At 40.5% G+C, this 17,409-nt stretch overlaps 5 protein-coding genes across 6 annotated transcripts; 3 read left to right on the top strand and 2 right to left on the bottom strand.

The window, feature by feature from the left end:
• Positions 1-2,072: 2,072 nt before the first annotated feature.
• On the bottom strand, positions 2,073-3,825 carry Sil1 (Sil1 nucleotide exchange factor). 2 transcript variants are annotated; one of them, XM_017248691.3, is made up of 3 exons: positions 3,485-3,825; positions 2,283-3,417; positions 2,073-2,224 (listed from the first exon to the last, which is right to left on the bottom strand). In XM_017248691.3, the coding sequence occupies exons 1-3, from the start codon at positions 3,618-3,620 to the stop codon at positions 2,179-2,181; spliced, it is 1,317 nt and encodes a 438-aa protein (XP_017104180.2). In that variant the 5' UTR covers positions 3,621-3,825; the 3' UTR covers positions 2,073-2,178. The 2 variants fall into 2 exon arrangements, with proteins under 2 accessions (XP_017104180.2, XP_017104181.2); XM_017248692.3 differs by having other exon boundaries at positions 2,141-3,417.
• A 3,176-nt stretch (positions 3,826-7,001) lies between these two features.
• Positions 7,002-8,214, top strand: Jhbp7 (Juvenile hormone binding protein 7). Its single transcript, XM_043212203.2, has 4 exons — positions 7,002-7,190; positions 7,251-7,488; positions 7,553-7,798; positions 7,855-8,214. Exons 1-4 carry the CDS (start codon positions 7,124-7,126, stop codon positions 8,054-8,056), a joined length of 753 nt encoding a protein of 250 aa, XP_043068138.1. The 5' UTR covers positions 7,002-7,123; the 3' UTR covers positions 8,057-8,214.
• Positions 8,215-9,665: 1,451 nt separating this feature from the next.
• Positions 9,666-10,979, top strand: to (takeout). The gene is made up of 4 exons (XM_043212204.2): positions 9,666-9,817; positions 9,895-10,135; positions 10,213-10,352; positions 10,415-10,979. Exons 1-4 carry the CDS (start codon positions 9,757-9,759, stop codon positions 10,717-10,719), a joined length of 747 nt encoding a protein of 248 aa, XP_043068139.1. The 5' UTR covers positions 9,666-9,756; the 3' UTR covers positions 10,720-10,979.
• A 708-nt stretch (positions 10,980-11,687) lies between these two features.
• Positions 11,688-12,819, top strand: LOC108130269 (protein takeout). The gene is made up of 4 exons (XM_017248655.3): positions 11,688-11,766; positions 11,829-12,066; positions 12,144-12,283; positions 12,343-12,819. The coding sequence occupies exons 1-4, from the start codon at positions 11,691-11,693 to the stop codon at positions 12,651-12,653; spliced, it is 765 nt and encodes a 254-aa protein (XP_017104144.2). The 5' UTR covers positions 11,688-11,690; the 3' UTR covers positions 12,654-12,819.
• Positions 12,820-12,959: 140 nt separating this feature from the next.
• On the bottom strand, positions 12,960-14,672 carry bam (bag of marbles). Its single transcript, XM_017248714.3, has 3 exons — positions 14,104-14,672; positions 13,630-14,000; positions 12,960-13,571 (listed from the first exon to the last, which is right to left on the bottom strand). Exons 1-3 carry the CDS (start codon positions 14,577-14,579, stop codon positions 13,072-13,074), a joined length of 1,347 nt encoding a protein of 448 aa, XP_017104203.2. The 5' UTR covers positions 14,580-14,672; the 3' UTR covers positions 12,960-13,071.
• Positions 14,673-17,409: the final 2,737 nt, after the last annotated feature.

Raw genomic sequence — 17,409 nt, 5'->3', positions numbered from 1 at the left:
GGCAGTGGGGAAAGTGAGGCGTGTTGCAAGGGCGGCAGGTAATAAGGGGGGGACTGACAAACATTTGCATACAAATCAGGCACTGGCCGATGTCCGATGGCGAAAATGAAAACGCTATTTTGACCGGAAGCTCGTGGAAGCTCACAAAAAAGTCATTCACCTGTGTATAAATGGTTACATTTTCCAATATTCGCGAGCTGCGAAACAAGTTTTTTCTTGGGGGCTTTTTTTTAACTGCGTAAACTGATTTATGGTCCACGAGAAGTTTAATTGAGATTCGTAATTAAATTCCGGGAATAAGGAAAGTATTCATAAAAAAATTGAAGATTTATGAGGTTTTAATAATCCTTTAAAGAGGATCCTTTCTTCTACCCAAGAAAGTAAATATGTGTTTTATTCATATTAGTGTAATATATATTTAGTAAACCGTTAAACCTTTGAAATTTAATTCCACTTTAGCACGGATTATTGCTCGGATTTATGCCTTCTAGCATGACTCACTATCCGCAGTAATTAAAATGTACACTTGAGTTATGTTTAAAGCCCGCGTACTCTGTTTTTAGGGATTTTCGCACTGCAATATGGTTAAGCCGTTCAAAATAATTATCATAATAATTTAAATAATAATTAATTATTTAATTATACAAAATAATTAATTATGGCATTGCACACAAAACCGAGTTGCTCGAATCTGAAGCGTTTTAGCCACCACTTTGTCGCACTAAGCGAACTCCTCGCATCGCGTTCCAAACCCAAACTGATTTTCCATAATGTTGCCAATGTTGCCGTGCCCCTTAACAACCGTCCAAGCAACAACAACAACATGGAAAGCACTACCAACAGCAGCAACAGCCTGTAAAGCCGGTGTGCGTCCAACTCGGGCTCCCTATCAACATGCAAGCACACATATGCATACACATGTACACCGCAAGAAAAGTAGTGTAATGGATGTACTTGGGGCATTACTTCAAAGCTATCAAAAATTACTCATACGACCTGTACTCCCAATCGAAGGATCGAGACTATTTGGCTACTGATAGTTTCTCTAATCTTGGGGATTAGATACTTTTAAATACGATACAAATAACTTTTAAATTGAAGAACACTTTATTTTTTCGAGTGTTTTGAGTAAATGGAAGCCTCTCTGGACGCCAGCTTTTACTTGTGTTGAAAATGTTTCCACATCACTCGTCAAGCGTTTCGATTGAAGCTCCTCTCTACTCTGGCTCAGGCCCCTCTATACCCCTTCTCCTTTGCCACTCAGCATAAGAAGCAAAAAGAAACGGAAAGCGGCGGTGGCACTACCATGACAACAACAACAAATACTCGCCACTGCGCACGCGCCCCAGCTCACATTGATGAGTAGTCCCCACATGAGCTGCGCTCTTCCGCTCTCGCCACTTGTACGCTTGTTATGCTCCACTGAGCCGGCTTGCCACCCCTTTCGCTCACTCGGCCGGCCTTTCTTTTCGTGGGGAGACTCTCTCTGTTTACATTATGTGGTAGGTGTCATGGCAACGAAGGCGGCGTCCTAGCCGGTTTGCCGAAGGCTCGTTCTCTTCCTTCCTCCTTCACTCCACACAGGCCCTCCACCTGTTTGGGTATCGTGACTCAGCTCAGGTGACATTGCATTTGCATGTGGCTGCCGTTAATTGCTGTAATTTTTTGAGCTGGACGCCGCCGGCACATAATTGCATTCCCCCATTGTTCCTTTCTTTTCCTGTACAGTTCCGTGCCAGCCAGCTCCTTTTTATCCTTCGGCTTTCAAGTAGTTTTTGGGGCATTCCTTCAATAGTTTTTGCTTTCTTTCCGACACTTTTGACTTACTTTATGGCCAGGTCGATTATGCTTTCCTTATCGAGCTTTAAATGGGTCTTTGGCTCTACAGGGGGTTGGAATTTGTACATATACGTGGTTCGTTTTGGTTTCACCATTCCAACCATAAGATTTCCAACTCCAAAGTAAGATTTCTGATGAAATCAATGGCAATGATTCATTGAAACACTTTAATCTTTTTAAATCACTACTTAACTTATGCAAATTAGAAATTCAGTCGATAATTAAAGCCTCTGTTGACAAATGTATTAAGTCTAGATTTTATCAAAGAAAAAAACACTACATATTACTACTTAATCATATAATATATATTTTTTTTGCGAAAGGAGCATTCTTTTAACATCACAAGTACTTGGCTTCAAGTGGCATCTTGGGACTATGGGTTTGGCTATGAATTAAATTCAAATAACTTAATACATTTAAGGGATTATAAATAAAAACCTTACAATTCAGTGTGTTTGGGCTTGTTGAACAATCGCTCACACAATTGGACAAGGACTTGTGAGACCTCTAACCGGTACTCATCCTGACTATTGGCGTACCTATTACGAATCGTTAGGAGAGCATGCCGGAGTCCCGAATTTTGGGACCAGGAGGCGCGGCATAGGGACTCCGTGGTTTCTAGGGCTGTGGCGAACTGCTCAACCACATCCGGTTGCTCCAGGAGGTGCAAAAAGTCTTTTGAGAGAACACTATCCACCGCAGAGCAGAAACCCTGCGACTGCAGCCACGGCTCGAACTCTAAAAGTACATATTGTGCAATTGTTGAAGCAGCATCCGGTGCATCTTTGCTCGTCTCCAGCACCGAACGCTTCTCCAGAATTAGGTCACTGATAAGGGTTACCACTTTGGATTTGCTGCGAAGCTCCACCTCGGGGCTCTGGAGTACCCTAATCAGAGCTTGTGTCCCAGACGTGGAGAGGATACGTTGCTGAGCCAGAGGAAACTTCCTGAGCAACGCTCCAAACGCGTGCAGAGCTGCGGAGATCTCTCCAGAATTTCCTGAGCTAATAAGAATCTGCGCTAGGTGAGAGCCAAAGTTTTTCTCAAACACCTTAATCTGCGCCTTGGGATTGTTGCTCGCAAGAGATCCGAGGACCCGCATGGCTGAAACTCTTAACGCGGTGTTGGTATCATTGACCACAATGGGAAGCAACACGTCATCTAGTCCTGAGTTGTCGATGAAAAGCAGGGCATTGTCAATCTGGTGCAGAAGATACTCAAGGTTCTCCAAGGACTCCAGTTTGGCACGCAACTCGGACTCTTGAGGCGTCTTGCTGAAGTTTCGGTACTGATCGATCAGCTGAACAATCAGCTCTCCGTCTGTACGAAAGTTCTTTTGGAACTCTTTGTAGGCTTTTCTCAGCTCGGCATAGCTTTTCTTTTTTTCTTTGACTATTCGCAGAGACTCCTCGATTAAATCGGGCTTGTAGTCCAAAGAAAGCTGTTCGTTTTCAACGACGTTGTTCCCTGGTTGGCTCTGTAAAGCCGTATCGCGTTCATCCTCGTCCAGAAGTTTCGCCTCCTTTAGGCCAGTCTGCATATTGATTCGCACATGCAAACCTTTGGGGATGGCCTGACCTGTGGGAAGTTATTCCATTTTAGTACACGTCATCGAAGGAGTGTATGGATTTCACCAAAATCTTACCTTCCTGAATCACCTGCCATTCTTTGGTAGCAACGAATTCTCCCGTTTTATTGTCGGTCTCCGTTGCCACCGCTGTATGCAAACTTCCCACTAGTAGGATTGCTCCAGCGATAGAAAGTAAATAAAGGCCACGCATGCTTGCCTAGTTTGTGTCCGAACTGTGTCTACTGAGCTAACTGAGTGGCAGTGTCAATATTCCAGCTCTTTTAAAGGGAGAACTGCTTTGAAATATTTATTATCTTTGGTCGTAGCTGTTGAAGGCCTCAGCCAATCGGAAAAATCAAGGGAAATGTCTGGGGCTCGAAAACATTTCATCAAATATACGGCAGTATTGTAAAGCACACGTAGCTAAAGATGGACAACATGCCGCAAGAGGTGGTTGCGTGAGCGCAAAGAAAGTCACGAAGTAACGGTATTGATTGCTGTGATTCGAAATATTTTTAACATGTTTTAATAAATTAAAACGTCTACGTTATAAAATACATCATTTATTTAATTATTTTCAAATAAATATCTATATAAATAAGACTGTTTTAATAAAAACGAAACATGCCGTCTTACATTGATTTTTATTGTTTTATCGCCCAATCTTTCATAAAAAGCTTACCCTGTCGCGCCAAAATGAAGAAATCTTATCACAAAATCTGTCTAGGATCTGTCTAGTTACGATTTTGCCAGCCAGGGCCCAATTAAATTAAGGAACAGGATCATGGTCGAGTTTAGTTGTGGAAAATGTTTGACTGGGTCGGTTGGTTGGTAAAGGCCAATTCCGTGGTTAGCCACATTATTGGACTAAGCAATTTTGAATGCGATTGGAAGTCTCGATTAGTCATCAAATCTCAAAGACGTACCTTATACGCAATTTTAGCAAACATCCTTACTGTTCTTTTGATAGCCTACGTTATGAGCAATCAAATGAAATTAAACGTGTTGTTTGAAAATGCAAACAAACTACACATCTATGCGATGACAATACTGATTGGATTGAGAACTGCAGCAGGTATTTATAAACACAAAATATATAAATACACCAGATTTCGTAAAGATGTCATGGTTTATAGGACTTTCAACGCTGCTCAACCGATGGCGCCAACGCCGCCAAATGATGCACTTGGCCAGGATGGTAATGCGTGTCTATGTGGCTAGGCCGCAGGTGAAAAGAATGATTCGGTGGGCAGCCCTTACCAAGGCTCTAACGGCCTATATCACCGATTTTTTTCAATTAATTATAATATTAGAGGCTTTGGAGCGCATCGATTCATTGCAGCTGTTGGGAATGTCTATGCAATTGGTCATGTCTCTCATTCTGAATCTTTCCTTGTCACAGCACTATATGCTAATGCTAATTATATGGGCCAATTATCATTTGATAAACACGGAGTTGCAACAAGTGGTCGGAGAGTGTCAAGCTCTTAGCTCCCTATCTCCGGGAAATACTACTTTTAACACTCAGTGTAGCTTCCTGGCAAGTCAATTGGACCATATTGGCGCACGACAGGACAGACTTCAGTCTATTGTCTTGAAACTGGGTCAGATTTTTGGCATCGAGGGGTTAATTGTCTACGTCGGCTACTATATCGGATCAGTTATTATTGTCTATCTAAGCTATAGTGTCATCAAATATGGACCCGAAAATCTTCAAATGACCCTAAATGCGGCTATTCTTACCTTCGCTTGGACGTTTTTTTTTTTCCTGGATGCAGTGGTGACTCTTTGCGTTATGCTCAATATCCAAGATGACCACCAGAAGATGATGCATTTACTTCAAAAGAGAACTTTGCTTTCTTCTTTGCTAGATGTCCGACTAAATGAAGCAGTAAATAATTACTAAAATGAATGGGTATTTAAAATATTTGCATTAATTTTTATTATAGTTTGAAAAGCTCCAGCTTCAACTGGTTCGAAACCCATTCCAAATCGCTGTGATGAATATACTTCCCATCAATCGCAACTCTACATCTGCCATGCTTGGATCTGTAATAATGAACTCCATATATCTTATTCAATACGATATAGAAAATTTTTAGTCATGGGTTAGTATTTAATATCAATAAATTCACTTTTACTTTTTATTTTTATATTCAAACTTGGACTTTAATACGTAGTTTAAAAACAAAATGAATAAGACTTGAAAATAAATAAAATTAATTCAAAAAGTTTCCAAAACATCCCATAAATATCAGAAATGAAAAAAAGACAGTCATTCAGAACCTTTCCACAAAATATTACGAGCGGAATAACAACTTGGAGAATTTACAAACTAAGTTTTCGCCGTTTCAAGTTTACGTCAGAAAATTCCAATTCCAATTAAATGCATAAGTTGGCACATTAAAATGCAAATTAATTAAAGTATTTAAATCAGCCCGTGTTTGTATACATTAACAGCATAATTCCCAACATGTCTTTCAGGTAATCCAGTGCGCCGATATCCCAATGTCTACGACAACGTCTAGGAATTAGATCTGCAAACAATAGCCGCAAATATGTGTGGACTCACCTGGCGCCAATTGGATGAGTAAATAAACAAAATGCCGGTTTCATGTCAATCTTAATGTGGTAGTATATAAAGTAATCACATACCGAATATGCTAATTGCCGATGACGAATGCCGCAAGCCTTTAACTTTAACTAGCCTTTTGGCGAATTAGCTTCACCAGCGGACCAAAAATCTGGTGAATCCATTAAGAACGCCGCTGAAAACCAGTTTCGTGGCGTACGTTCTCCCAGAAGAGATGGCTAATTGATTTGTGTTTGGACAGATCAATTATGTGGCGACAAAACGGAAATTCCTTAACTCTTCACCTTGAGCAGCCGAAAGGTGGAAAGGATCTAAAATTTCAGTTAAACATTCAGGTTTTGTTGCATTGCACTTGCCATCATTTAACACATCGGACTTTGAAGACGCACGGCTTGGAAATCCCCCAGAGTTCTAAGCTTCAAAAGCTGATCTCAAAGCAAACATTCTACATACAGATATATGTAGCTTATATGATAAGTTAAATTATTATTTGCACTTCATTATAAAAGCGCGAACAAAACGCGAAAGATCTATAAAAAGTACAAGTAGAAATAGTCAAATAATAATGCATTGTAAAAAAATTATATTTTAGAGTAGTGTCGTGGCCGAAAAACTCGTTGGCAGGTCGAGCATTAAAATTTATAGAATCACTTTTGATTTTTTTTGTACGTCTGCCGTTGTTATTGTTTATTGTTATTGTTAATGTTACTGGCGAAAACCGGGCACATGCTAATAATATTAATTAATAACATTGTTGTTCAGCCGCGATTTCTGGCTAGGGTGGTCTATGATCATAATGATGATGAGAAGCACAAAACGACAGAAATAAGAATTAATAAAAATAGCAGCCAATCAGGCAGGCAGACAGGCAAGACAAGTCAGGAATGAATAAACTATTAAGTGTACTGGTTGGGCTGCCGATCCGATTCTGGCAATACCGATTCGGAGCTCAGTCGATACCCGATCGGCGGTCTAAAAAATTTATAAATGCTGGCGTCTGTAGTAGTCCCGAGCCAATTTACAGTTTGCCATTGAACTTGGTCGGGTGTTCGCCAAAAACTCGAAGAACGAACGCGTCGCAGATTTCACGGTATCTGTTATTCACAAACTACACTACTGCTATGCTGCTCCTTCCGCTGTGCTTCATGGTCCTGCTCGCTGGCTTGACCAGCGGTGCCTCCAATTTTCGTGAGTGTCCCTAATCTCCTTAGCTGACGGGATCTTAACCATGTTCGTCAATCCTTGCAGCTCCTGAACTGCCTCGCTGCCACAAGGGGGACACCAGCTGCATCATCAACGTCTCCCACATGCTTATCAGCAAGTACGCCAGGACTGGTTACCCGGCAGCAGGATTCCCCCAGGTGGAACCTTTCCTGGTCAAGCGATTCGACATATCCGATGGACGCACCGGCTCGCTCAATCTCAAGTTGAACTTTAAGGATGTGAACGTGGAAGGTCTGTCAGGAGTGAAGTTCGACAGAGCTGTGTATGTATTAAAGATATATTCTTAGTTGGAAATATGACTTATTAATTATTTTAATTATTTACAGGGGCTTTGGAGCTGATCCTGCCACCAGCAAGTTTGAAATGTACGGCTCGTTCCCGAAAATTGTTCTTCGCGGCAAGTACGTTGCCGATGGGCGGATCCTGATCCTGCCCATTCGTGGTGATGGCGATGCAGAGATTGTCCTGCACAACCCAAAGTTCTCCGTGAAGTTTAAGCCAGGAACGCAGCAGCGCAACGGTCGCACCTTCCTGAGCGTGGACAAGCTCAAGGTGCTGGTGGAACCCCAAAAGTGAGTACTAAAGGAAATTAAAAAAAAATATATTAAAAAAATGTTTTCCTTTGCAGGATGAACATTAAGTTGGCAAACCTCTTCAATGGCGACCAAGCCCTGGGCACCAATCTCAACCAGTTCCTCAACGACAACTGGGTGGATGTCTGGAGCGAGCTGCATCCCTCCATCCACGTGGCCATTGCCGAAATCATGAAGAGTGTGCTGACGCAGCTCTTCAAGCGCTTCGCCTACGAGGATCTCTTCCTGGAGGACTAATCGCTGTATCGATAAGCCATACTTTTAAGTGTACGAGTATTTCCCCACCCACATTCAATCCAACGCTACGAAGAGCGTTGCATTCCGGCCATTGACATATCATTCCTTATTCGATAAGCATTAAACAAGTAGAATAAACAAACATGATTCGAACAGAACCGGTTGTGGCTATTGTTTAATCAACGTAGGTCGAACATTTCCGTACAACTATCGCATTTTGATTCGGTTTTGGCAAGCATTCGGAAATCAGCAGGCAGCTCACGTGATTAAACATTTGGATTGGCGATTTGCATAACAAATGCCTGATAACTCAATTAGGATGGCTCCGTTTGACAAAGGCGCAAAATGTATCGCCAATAAAATAGGTTACATTGTAAACATGATGATTTTACGCTTTGCATTCTAGTTTTATTTAAGATTCAACCTACGATTAGGGAGTACCATTAGGTTTGTGGTTGTAGTTTAATAAAATTTACGATGAACTAATTATATTTGAATAGTATTTCATGTGTAATAGTGCTACTTTGTATATTCAATCTTTAAATAAATCAGTCTTTGAAATATGATTATATCCACTCATATTACTAATTATTTATTGACAGGTTGTTTCTTGAGGTTGTCTGTCATACTTGGAGACCTCAGTTTCAGTTTCAGCTTCACTTTTTTCAGATTCACTTGGCAAGTTCAAGAGTAACGAACGGTAAACTTGCAATCCCAGTTCCGCGAATCCGCCACCCAGTCGACCTTGGACCGTGCATGAAAATCTTCCACGCAAGCCCCCAAGTCAATCAACTGCAAGTCAGACAAGTTGCTTTTGTTCTCCTCGGAGGCTGGACTGTAAGGGAGAAGCAGAGACTTCATTATGAAGTTAAATTAAGTTTTAGGACCTGTTCTAGTAATTTCATGTGCGCTTCTTTGAAATACTGCCAGTCACTATGATTTTGATTTTTTGTGGCCCACAGTTTCGGCTATATTTGGATCTGGCCCTAGACTTGGGCTGCACTTTGGGCGGCACTTAATCGAAATGTTTATTTTATTGGTTTTTCATTGAACCAGTACCAGTACTTAAATATTATTGATCTGTCACTTGATCAGTCCTCCAAACCAGTTTTGATCAATGAGTTTTTGAACCGCAAGCAAGTACCATAAACTCGAAGATGTATTTGATATCATGATTATATGGTTAAGTACCTTTAGTTATAGGAATATAAATTTGGATTATATTGAGAATTCTAAGATGGATAATACATAAAACAATTAAAATTTTCCATTTTCCTCCCTTCTTCTTCTACAAACAAGGCAATATTGACTATAAATTTGTAAATGCAATATTTAAAATCTAATTTATCTTATGAGAAGTAAGCTTATAAAAGTGTTTTTGGTTTGAACCTTTTTAAAACCAAAAACTGATTCAAAACATTTATAAAACAAATAGTTATAAGTTTCAAGTTGTCTGCCTTGTCATAAATAATTACTGCGTTCACCTGTCTAGAAATAAAATTACTTTACTTTGATTATATTGATGCAGTTAATACTATTTGAGTTGAATTGCAACAAGTGCATCCGAAACAGGTTCCATCCAAAGTGATTCAAGCGGTCAGTAGACTTTAGTTATATCTTATTTGTGGAGCTCTATAAATACTGAACCAAATTCATGTCGAGCGTAGTCAATAATAGTATTTGACCGGAATAGTGCAAAAATGACCGGAGTTATCCTCGCTATCGTGCTGTGTCTTTCCGTGGCAATAAGGGCTGAGTTTCGTGAGCATTTGAATTAACCCAAGTGGATTAAATTTACGGGTAAAGTACTTACACAAAATATATTTCGTTCTCCTCAGCCGATGATCCCAAGCCTTGCAAATACGCCGATGGCGACTGTATCGTAAAACTGGTGAACACGATGTTCCAGGAGCGATCTTCTGCTGCGGATCCCAGTCTGAATCTGAAGCAGTTGGAACCTCTAAAGATCGACTCAATGACCGTAAGCCAAGGAGAAGAAAAAAGCCCAGTAGCCATTAATCTAAAGTTTACGAATAACTTATTGTACGGCATCAAAGATATAACGTTTACCAAGGTTAAGTAAGTGATACAAGGCTGATTAAACGTGAGAGTGTTCATCTGAAAAGAATAATGTTTATTTAAATTCACTTATTTAGGGGTTTCGATAAGGATCCTACCGCCGTGCATGAAATCAAGGCCGTTACCAAAGTGTTCTCCATGATAGGTCCCTACACAATCAAGGGCAAAGTACTTATCCTGCCAATAAGTGGAACTGGACAAAGTAACATTACGCTGGGTAAGTCAGGGAGGTTAATTTGTAAGCATATGAGCAGTGGAATAAGATATACATTTGTCTAGTCAACATGAAAGCCATCATCAGATTCTCCGGCAAGGCGGTGGAGAAAAACGGTGAAACCTACCTAGACGTCGATGATCTGAAACTTTCCATCAAGCCGGAATCGGCACACTTCTACTTTGGAAATCTTTTCAACGGAGACAAGGCCCTGGGAGACAACATGAATGTATTTTTGAACGAAAATTCGGAAGCCATCTATCAGGAAACAGGTGCAGCCATTGAAAAGGCATTTGGGGACAAGTTCATGGAAATTGTGAAAGACGTGTTTTCCAAGCATCCGTACGCCAAGTTGTTTGCCCAGGAGTAGGTAAACAAATTATATTAACAACACAAATATTTAAATTACATTTATATTAACCTGACCTTACGATTATTACCTATTATTGGCAAGAAATATGTACGAAGCCTTATATGTGATTAACTTTAATGAAGATCTTAATGGCGTCCAATTATATTGTTAGAACCGGACAGAATGGAGATCAAATTAAAGTCGATAATTGGTACTCTTATCCTACTCTCTGTAGTTACTCTGTAGTTAATTGTAATTTAATTAAGATCTGCTTTAGTACAGTAGTGCAAATAATTGAAAATAAAACGTGAAACATTTTTCAAAACAATGCTGGTGTTTTAAACTTCAACAAAACAATATAATCTAGTTGCACTTCGACTCCTGGGACACAACATTAAAAGTTTTTGACGAGGAAATATTGCAGGGCCTACAGCTTAACCCCATTATGAAAAAAAAAAAACAAAATAAAACCCCGATGCCAAGTTCTCAGCAATTAATTAAACACGTTCGAAATGTGTCAGAGGCACTTGGAACAGGACTTAATGATCGAATTTTGCTGGAAGGCCGGATCAATTTGCATATATCGAAAAAATTACAGGCAAAACGTGATTAGAGGAGATTGAATTGGAGTGATACAAATTGAATTTGGGCGATGTCAATGGCTTCCGAACGCTGCCTGGAACCTGACGCAGTGCAAGTTCAAATGGGGGTTCATTAAAGGGAATCGTAAAATAAATTCGCCGGCTATAACAGCGCACTTCACCTGCCTGAATGCTTGCCGGTTTGGTTTATATTACATTTAACTGACTCAAGGGGGGTACGGTCTAAAGTCAAAATCTGTCAACCCGAAGCGCAAAAGCGGTTTGCTTTAAAAAAAACAACTAAAACATGATACATTTAAGCTCACACTTGCAAATGTTCAATTGACTTTAGTGACTATATAAGTGGTATTATTCGTCGCTGAGTGGATCAGTATTTCGGCGTCGATTATGGAGCTACCACTTGCCCTCGTTCTGCTGTCCGGCTGTGCCTTCGGCTACGCCCATGGACACGCCCTTCAATTGCGTAAGTTCTGAACCTTCAAACACCTAACTTTTATAGACACTTACGAATTTTGTGAATTTTAGCATCAGGCGTTCAAAGGTGCGAACTCATGGACGATAACTGCCTGCTCAGAGGGGTGGACTTCGTTTTAAAGAACTACGCCAAGAGCGGCATCAAGGAACTGGGACTTATCCCGCTTGATCCGCTGCACATCAATAAGTTCCAAATCGGCCGGAACCCTCACAGTCCAGTGAACATAGATCTAAGTTTTCGCGATGTGGATCTGCTGGGTCTAGGCGATGCAGTTCCCAAAAGAGTGGGGTAAGAAGAGGCAACTAACAAACACAAAAGCAATATTATATTCAATATTCTATTTAATTCTGTTCAAATCTTTTTAGGGGATTCTCCCTTAACCTGGGACGCTCTATAGAGCTGGTAATGGAAGCGCCCGAACTAGCTGTGAAAGGTCCCTACTCCGTTGATGGCAGGGTACTTATTTTGCCCATTGTTGGCAAAGGAGATGCTAAAATCATACTAAGTAAGTGAATGAAAATGATAAGGATTTCAGCTAAAACGACTACTTCTTTCCATCTTCAGAGAAAAGCAGAATTCATGCAGTTATCAAATTCAAGCCCGTTTCCAAGGGTGAGCACCAAACATTTGCCGAGGTGGTCGACGTCAAGGTGGATGTGAGTCCATCTCATGTCACCTATCACCTGGAGGGCCTCTTTAACGGACAGAAGGAACTCAGTGATAACATGCATGCTCTGATCAACGATAACTGGCAGGATATATTTAACGAACTTAAGCCGGGTATTGGAGAAGCTTTCGGTCTGATCGTCAAGGCAGTGCTAAGCAAAGTTTTTGGCAAATACCCGCTGGAGCAGCTTTTCATTGTTTCAAACTAACCCATAGAGTTAGAACCATAAAGTTATAGAATCTATAATTTTATGAACATTTATTGACTTTATAAATTCAAATGCAAAACAAAACTTGACACAATAGTTCCTTAATATACATGATATATAATTCAAAAATAAATTTAGACATTTTCCACTTAAACTATAACAGTAAAATAAAAATACATGAAACATTTTATCATTATACTTAATTCTCATTTTGATTTTGTTGTGCAGTATAGTATGATGATTATTTATAGATATACATTTAAACTATAGTCATTCATTGATTCTAAGATTAAATAAGTGTATATGTAACTTTAGAAATTGCTTTTTTAATTGTAATTGTAAGGCTCAACATCTTTGAGTCGTTATTAGAGTAGCTTTAATTTAGCTTAGCTTCCTCAGGGTTCCTAGTTACCATGCTTTAGCTTCTGAAGCGCACGGGATGTGCAGGGCGTTGGCTTTGCCTTGGCGGAGACGAGGGCTCTACCATAGCGCCCATCAGCCTCCAGTCGAAATTTGAGGCATCCTCTGCAGCAGCTTGAAGCTGGACAGCCCCTGGTAATTCATTCTTCGGCCGGTCACACATGGCAACTATGTGAGGCGGGAAATAATTTTCCGGATTGACAAGCACGGCAGACAAGAAGTTGTCATGATCTTTGGCGCATTGGACCAAGTTTTGCAATTGGTAATTCGTGGCAATAAACTCTTCCTCAGGGCTAAGGACTCGGTGGTTAGCCGCTTCTATCTCGGCAGACGCCTGGAGCAAAGCTCGCTCCTTTAACTCTTCGTGATAGCGCTTCATTTCATTAGTATAGTGATGCTCCAGATCCATTTCCCAGTTGAAAACGTGGATGCTGAGGTGCGTAGCTTTAAGCCATTGCCGGAAATCCCACAGTAACGCTTCTAATCGCTGGAAATTTTCTGTCAAGACGAGAAATTAATTCCAAACAAATAAAAATAAATTTAAATATAAACATACTTTTGGCCACATTCGAATAATAGCGGAAGTTGCGATGGCGCAGTTCCGCTGTCAGGAAAGAGTCAAGAGACTGCAAATAGGAGCTAGATCCTTTAAGCAAATTGTCGCACTCGTCGTACTTTTCAAAGCTGAAAAGTCGATTAGCCTCCAGGGTGCGGCGCAGTCCTCCCAAAAATTTCTCAACCTGGGAATACAAAATCTGCACCTGATAGCGCATATTTCCACTCTTTGGCATTTTTTTCTTAATGTGCGTCGGAGTCATATCGTCTATTGACGTAATGTATGTGTGGGAAATATTCAAATCAGCGACTATAATATCATGCAAGGACCTAAAAAGATCCATTAAACGAGATACAATACTGGATTCTTTGCTAAAATAGAAAAAGTCTGTTAATAGCGTTTAGTTCTATAATAGGAATGTACGTGAATATGTACATAAGTAACAAAAAAAATAAAAACCCGTAAAGTACTTACAAAACTCCTTGAAATTTTTGAAAAGACAAACAATCGGTTGTGGGGTTTCCTGGAAGACTCCTATTCCGCATATTCCACAATGTCTCCTTCCGCAATTGTTGCTTCTTTACGTCAGAAACTAAATCGCCTTCACCGTCTGACTTACGCTTCTTCTGCGAAGCTGATCCCTGCGGCAAGTTCTCGAATCCGGAATTCTGGCGCCTCTTTTGATGCATCTGGTTGCATTGCAATCCGTGGAACTCAAAACGGGGAGCTTGGTCCAAGTGGAGCCCCCTTAAATTGCGCTGCACTTCCGCCAGTACATTTTGGGTACTACTTCTGTCAGGAATTTTCGCAGGTACAGTTAAATGACCGGACGCCGCAGAAAAATGCACCTGCGATCCGTTGCAGTTGGTATCCATTAGGCAGGCTAGCTTAGCCTGCACCTCCTCAAGATTGCGGTCCAATTCTAATTCTTCAGAGTAGGGGTTGAACATTTTACGCCTAATAAATCTATTTTTACCACGAAAAACCCAAGCGGCGTCAAGCTGTCTGCGATTTTCTGGGCTTTGCGTCACTAGAGATGGAAAATTATCGATTATACCGATTAATTTAAAACGTGACACAAAGCTCGTGATAGACCGTGATAGCTCGTGAATGGTGCCTATGGTGTTACCATATGTTTATGGTGTTAATCATGCGGGATAGCCCGGTTTTTTTAAATTGATATATGAGAAAAATTGACAACAAATTTAAAAAAAAGTTCGATGTGAGGTTTCTATGAAGATCTGTGGAGAATCCACTTAGATCCACTCAAAGGTCATGTAAAAATTGGCAAAAATACAGTCTTCGCAGTGGGCCATCTAGACATACCCATGCATTTCCCCATTTTCAATGGGGTCCATGGGAAAAATTGAAAAAAATCTAAAAAAAAATTCGATGGAAGGTTTTAATGTAGATTTACGGAGAATCGGTCGACAATTCGATCAAGGTATTCCGCTCAAGGATCATGTAAAAACTTCCAAAGATACAGACTCCCCTGTGGGCCATCTAGTCGTTCCCATGCGTTTACCCATTTTCAAGGGAGTCCATGGGAAAAATTGACGAAAAATCTAAAATAAAATTTCGATGGGAGGTTTTGATGCAGATTTATGGAGAATCGGTCGACAATTCGATCAAGGTATTCCGCTCAAGGATCATGTAAGAATTGGCAAAGATACAGACTTCGCTGTGGGCCATCTAGCCGTTCCCATGCGTTTACCCATTTTCAAGGGAGTCCACGGGAAAAATTGACGAAAAATCTAAAAAAAATTTCGATGGGAGGTTTTAATGCAGATTTATGGAGAATCGGTCGACAATTCGATCAAGGTATTCCGCTCAAGGATCATGTAAAAACTTCCAAAGATACAGACTCCCCTGTGGGCCATCTAGTCGTTTCCAGGCACATCCCCATTTTCAAGGAAGTCCATACGAAAAATTGACGAAAAATCTAAAAAAAATTTCGATGGGAGGTTTTGATGCAGATTTATGGAGAATCGGTCGACAATTCGATCAAGGTATTCCGCTCAAGGATCATGTAAAAATTGGCAAAGATACAGACTCCCCTGTGGGCCATCTAGTCGTTCCTATGCGTTTACCCATTTTCAAGGGAGTCCATGGGAAAAATTGACGAAAAATCTAAAAAAAATTTCGATGGGAGGTTTTAATGCAGATTTATGGAGAATCGGTCGACAATTCGATCAAGGTATTCCGCTCAAGGATCATGTAAAAATTGGCAAAGATACAGACTTCGCTGTGGGCCATCTAGACGTTTCCAGGCACATCCCCATTTTCAAGGGAGTCCATGGGAAAAATTGAAAAAAATCTAAAAAAAAATTCGATGGAAGGTTTTAATGTAGATTTACGGAGAATCGGTCGACAATTCGATCAAGGTATTCCGCTCAAGGATCATGTAAAAACTTCCAAAGATACAGACTCCCCTGTGGGCCATCTAGTCGTTCCCATGCGTTTACCCATTTTCAAGGGAGTCCATGGGAAAAATTGACGAAAAATCTAAAAAAAATTTCGATGGGAGGTTTTAATGCAGATTTATGGAGAATCGGTCGACAATTCGATCAAGGTATTCCGCTCAAGGATCATGTAAAAACTGCAAAAGATACAGACTTCCCTGTGGGCCATCTAGCCGTTCCCATATATTTCCCCCTTTTCAAGGGAGTCCATGGGAAAAATTGACAAAAAATCTAAAAAAAAATTCGATGGGAGGTTTTGATACAGATTTATGGAGAATCGGTCTACAATTCGATCAAGGTATTCCGCTCAAGGATCATGTAAAAATTGGCAAAGATACAGACTCCCCTGTGGGCCATCTAGTCGTTCCTATGCGTTTACCCATTTTCAAGGGAGTCCATGGGAAAAATTGACGAAAAATCTAAAAAAAATTTCGATGGGAGGTTTTAATGCAGATTTATGGAGAATCGGTCGACAATTCGATCAAGGTATTCCGCTCAAGGATCATGTAAAAACTGCAAAAGATACAGACTTCCCTGTGGGCCATCTAGTCGTTCCTATGCGTTTACCCATTTTCAAGGGAGTCCATGGGAAAAATTGACGAAAAATCTAAAAAAAATTTCGATGGGAGGTTTTAATGCAGATTTATGGAGAATCGGTCGACAATTCGATCAAGGTATTCCGCTCAAGGATCATGTAAAAACTGCAAAAGATACAGACTTCCCTGTGGGCCATCTAGCCGTTCCCATATATTTCCCCCTTTTCAAGGGAGTCCATGGGAAAAATTGACAAAAAATCTAAAAAAAAATTCGATGGGAGGTTTTGATACAGATTTATGGAGAATCGGTCTACAATTCGATCAAGGTATTCCGCTCAAGGATCATGTAAAAATTGGCAAAGATACAGACTTCGCTGTGGGCCATCTAGCCGTTTCCAGGCACATCCCCATTTTCCAGGGAGTCCATGGGAAAAATTGACGAAAAATCTAAAAAAAAATTCGATGGAAGGTTTTAATGTAGATTTACGGAGAATCGGTCGACAATTCGATCAAGGTATTCCGCTCAAGGATCATGTAAAAACTTCCAAAGATACAGACTCCCCTGTGGGCCATCTAGTCGTTCCCATGCGTTTACCCATTTTCAAGGGAGTCCATGGGAAAAATTGACGAAAAATCTAAAATAAAATTTCGATGGGAGGTTTTGATGCAGATTTATGGAGAATCGGTCGACAATTCGATCAAGGTATTCCGCTCAAGGATCATGTAAGAATTGGCAAAGATACAGACTTCGCTGTGGGCCATCTAGCCGTTCCCATGCGTTT

The sequence above is a fragment of the Drosophila bipectinata genome, chromosome 3R (genome assembly GCF_030179905.1).
Source record: "Drosophila bipectinata strain 14024-0381.07 chromosome 3R, DbipHiC1v2, whole genome shotgun sequence".
Lineage (NCBI taxonomy): Eukaryota > Metazoa > Arthropoda > Insecta > Diptera > Drosophilidae > Drosophila > Drosophila bipectinata.
Note: the sequence above shows the minus strand (reverse complement) of the source record. Positions and strands in the feature narration are given on the sequence as shown.

What these genes read in the sequence shown, in the direction of transcription:
- LOC108130269 (XM_017248655.3), top strand. Translation starts at nt 11,691, where the DNA reads ATGGAGCTACCACTTGCCCTCGTTCTGCTGTCCGGCTGTGCCTTCGGC. An exon ending in TGGACACGCCCTTCAATTGC is followed by an intron (nt 11,767 to 11,828) that starts GTAAGTTCTGAA and finishes TGTGAATTTTAG; the next exon opens with CATCAGGCGTTCAAAGGTGC. An exon ending in GCAGTTCCCAAAAGAGTGGG is followed by an intron (nt 12,067 to 12,143) that starts GTAAGAAGAGGC and finishes AAATCTTTTTAG; the next exon opens with GGGATTCTCCCTTAACCTGG.
- to (XM_043212204.2), top strand. Translation starts at nt 9,757, where the DNA reads ATGACCGGAGTTATCCTCGCTATCGTGCTGTGTCTTTCCGTGGCAATA. An exon ending in ATAACGTTTACCAAGGTTAA is followed by an intron (nt 10,136 to 10,212) that starts GTAAGTGATACA and finishes TCACTTATTTAG; the next exon opens with GGGTTTCGATAAGGATCCTA. An exon ending in ACAAAGTAACATTACGCTGG is followed by an intron (nt 10,353 to 10,414) that starts GTAAGTCAGGGA and finishes ACATTTGTCTAG; the next exon opens with TCAACATGAAAGCCATCATC.
- Sil1 (XM_017248691.3), bottom strand. Translation starts at nt 3,620, where the DNA reads ATGCGTGGCCTTTATTTACTTTCTATCGCTGGAGCAATCCTACTAGTG. An exon ending in ATGGCAGGTGATTCAGGAAG is followed by an intron (nt 3,418 to 3,484) that starts GTAAGATTTTGG and finishes AACTTCCCACAG; the next exon opens with GTCAGGCCATCCCCAAAGGT. An exon ending in AAGCCCAAACACACTGAATT is followed by an intron (nt 2,225 to 2,282) that starts GTAAGGTTTTTA and finishes TTTAATTCATAG; the next exon opens with CCAAACCCATAGTCCCAAGA.
- bam (XM_017248714.3), bottom strand. Translation starts at nt 14,579, where the DNA reads ATGTTCAACCCCTACTCTGAAGAATTAGAATTGGACCGCAATCTTGAG. An exon ending in CAAAAATTTCAAGGAGTTTT is followed by an intron (nt 14,001 to 14,103) that starts GTAAGTACTTTA and finishes TTTCTATTTTAG; the next exon opens with CAAAGAATCCAGTATTGTAT. An exon ending in TTATTCGAATGTGGCCAAAA is followed by an intron (nt 13,572 to 13,629) that starts GTATGTTTATAT and finishes TCGTCTTGACAG; the next exon opens with AAAATTTCCAGCGATTAGAA.
- Jhbp7 (XM_043212203.2), top strand. Translation starts at nt 7,124, where the DNA reads ATGCTGCTCCTTCCGCTGTGCTTCATGGTCCTGCTCGCTGGCTTGACC. An exon ending in CAGCGGTGCCTCCAATTTTC is followed by an intron (nt 7,191 to 7,250) that starts GTGAGTGTCCCT and finishes CAATCCTTGCAG; the next exon opens with CTCCTGAACTGCCTCGCTGC. An exon ending in GTGCTGGTGGAACCCCAAAA is followed by an intron (nt 7,799 to 7,854) that starts GTGAGTACTAAA and finishes TTTCCTTTGCAG; the next exon opens with GATGAACATTAAGTTGGCAA.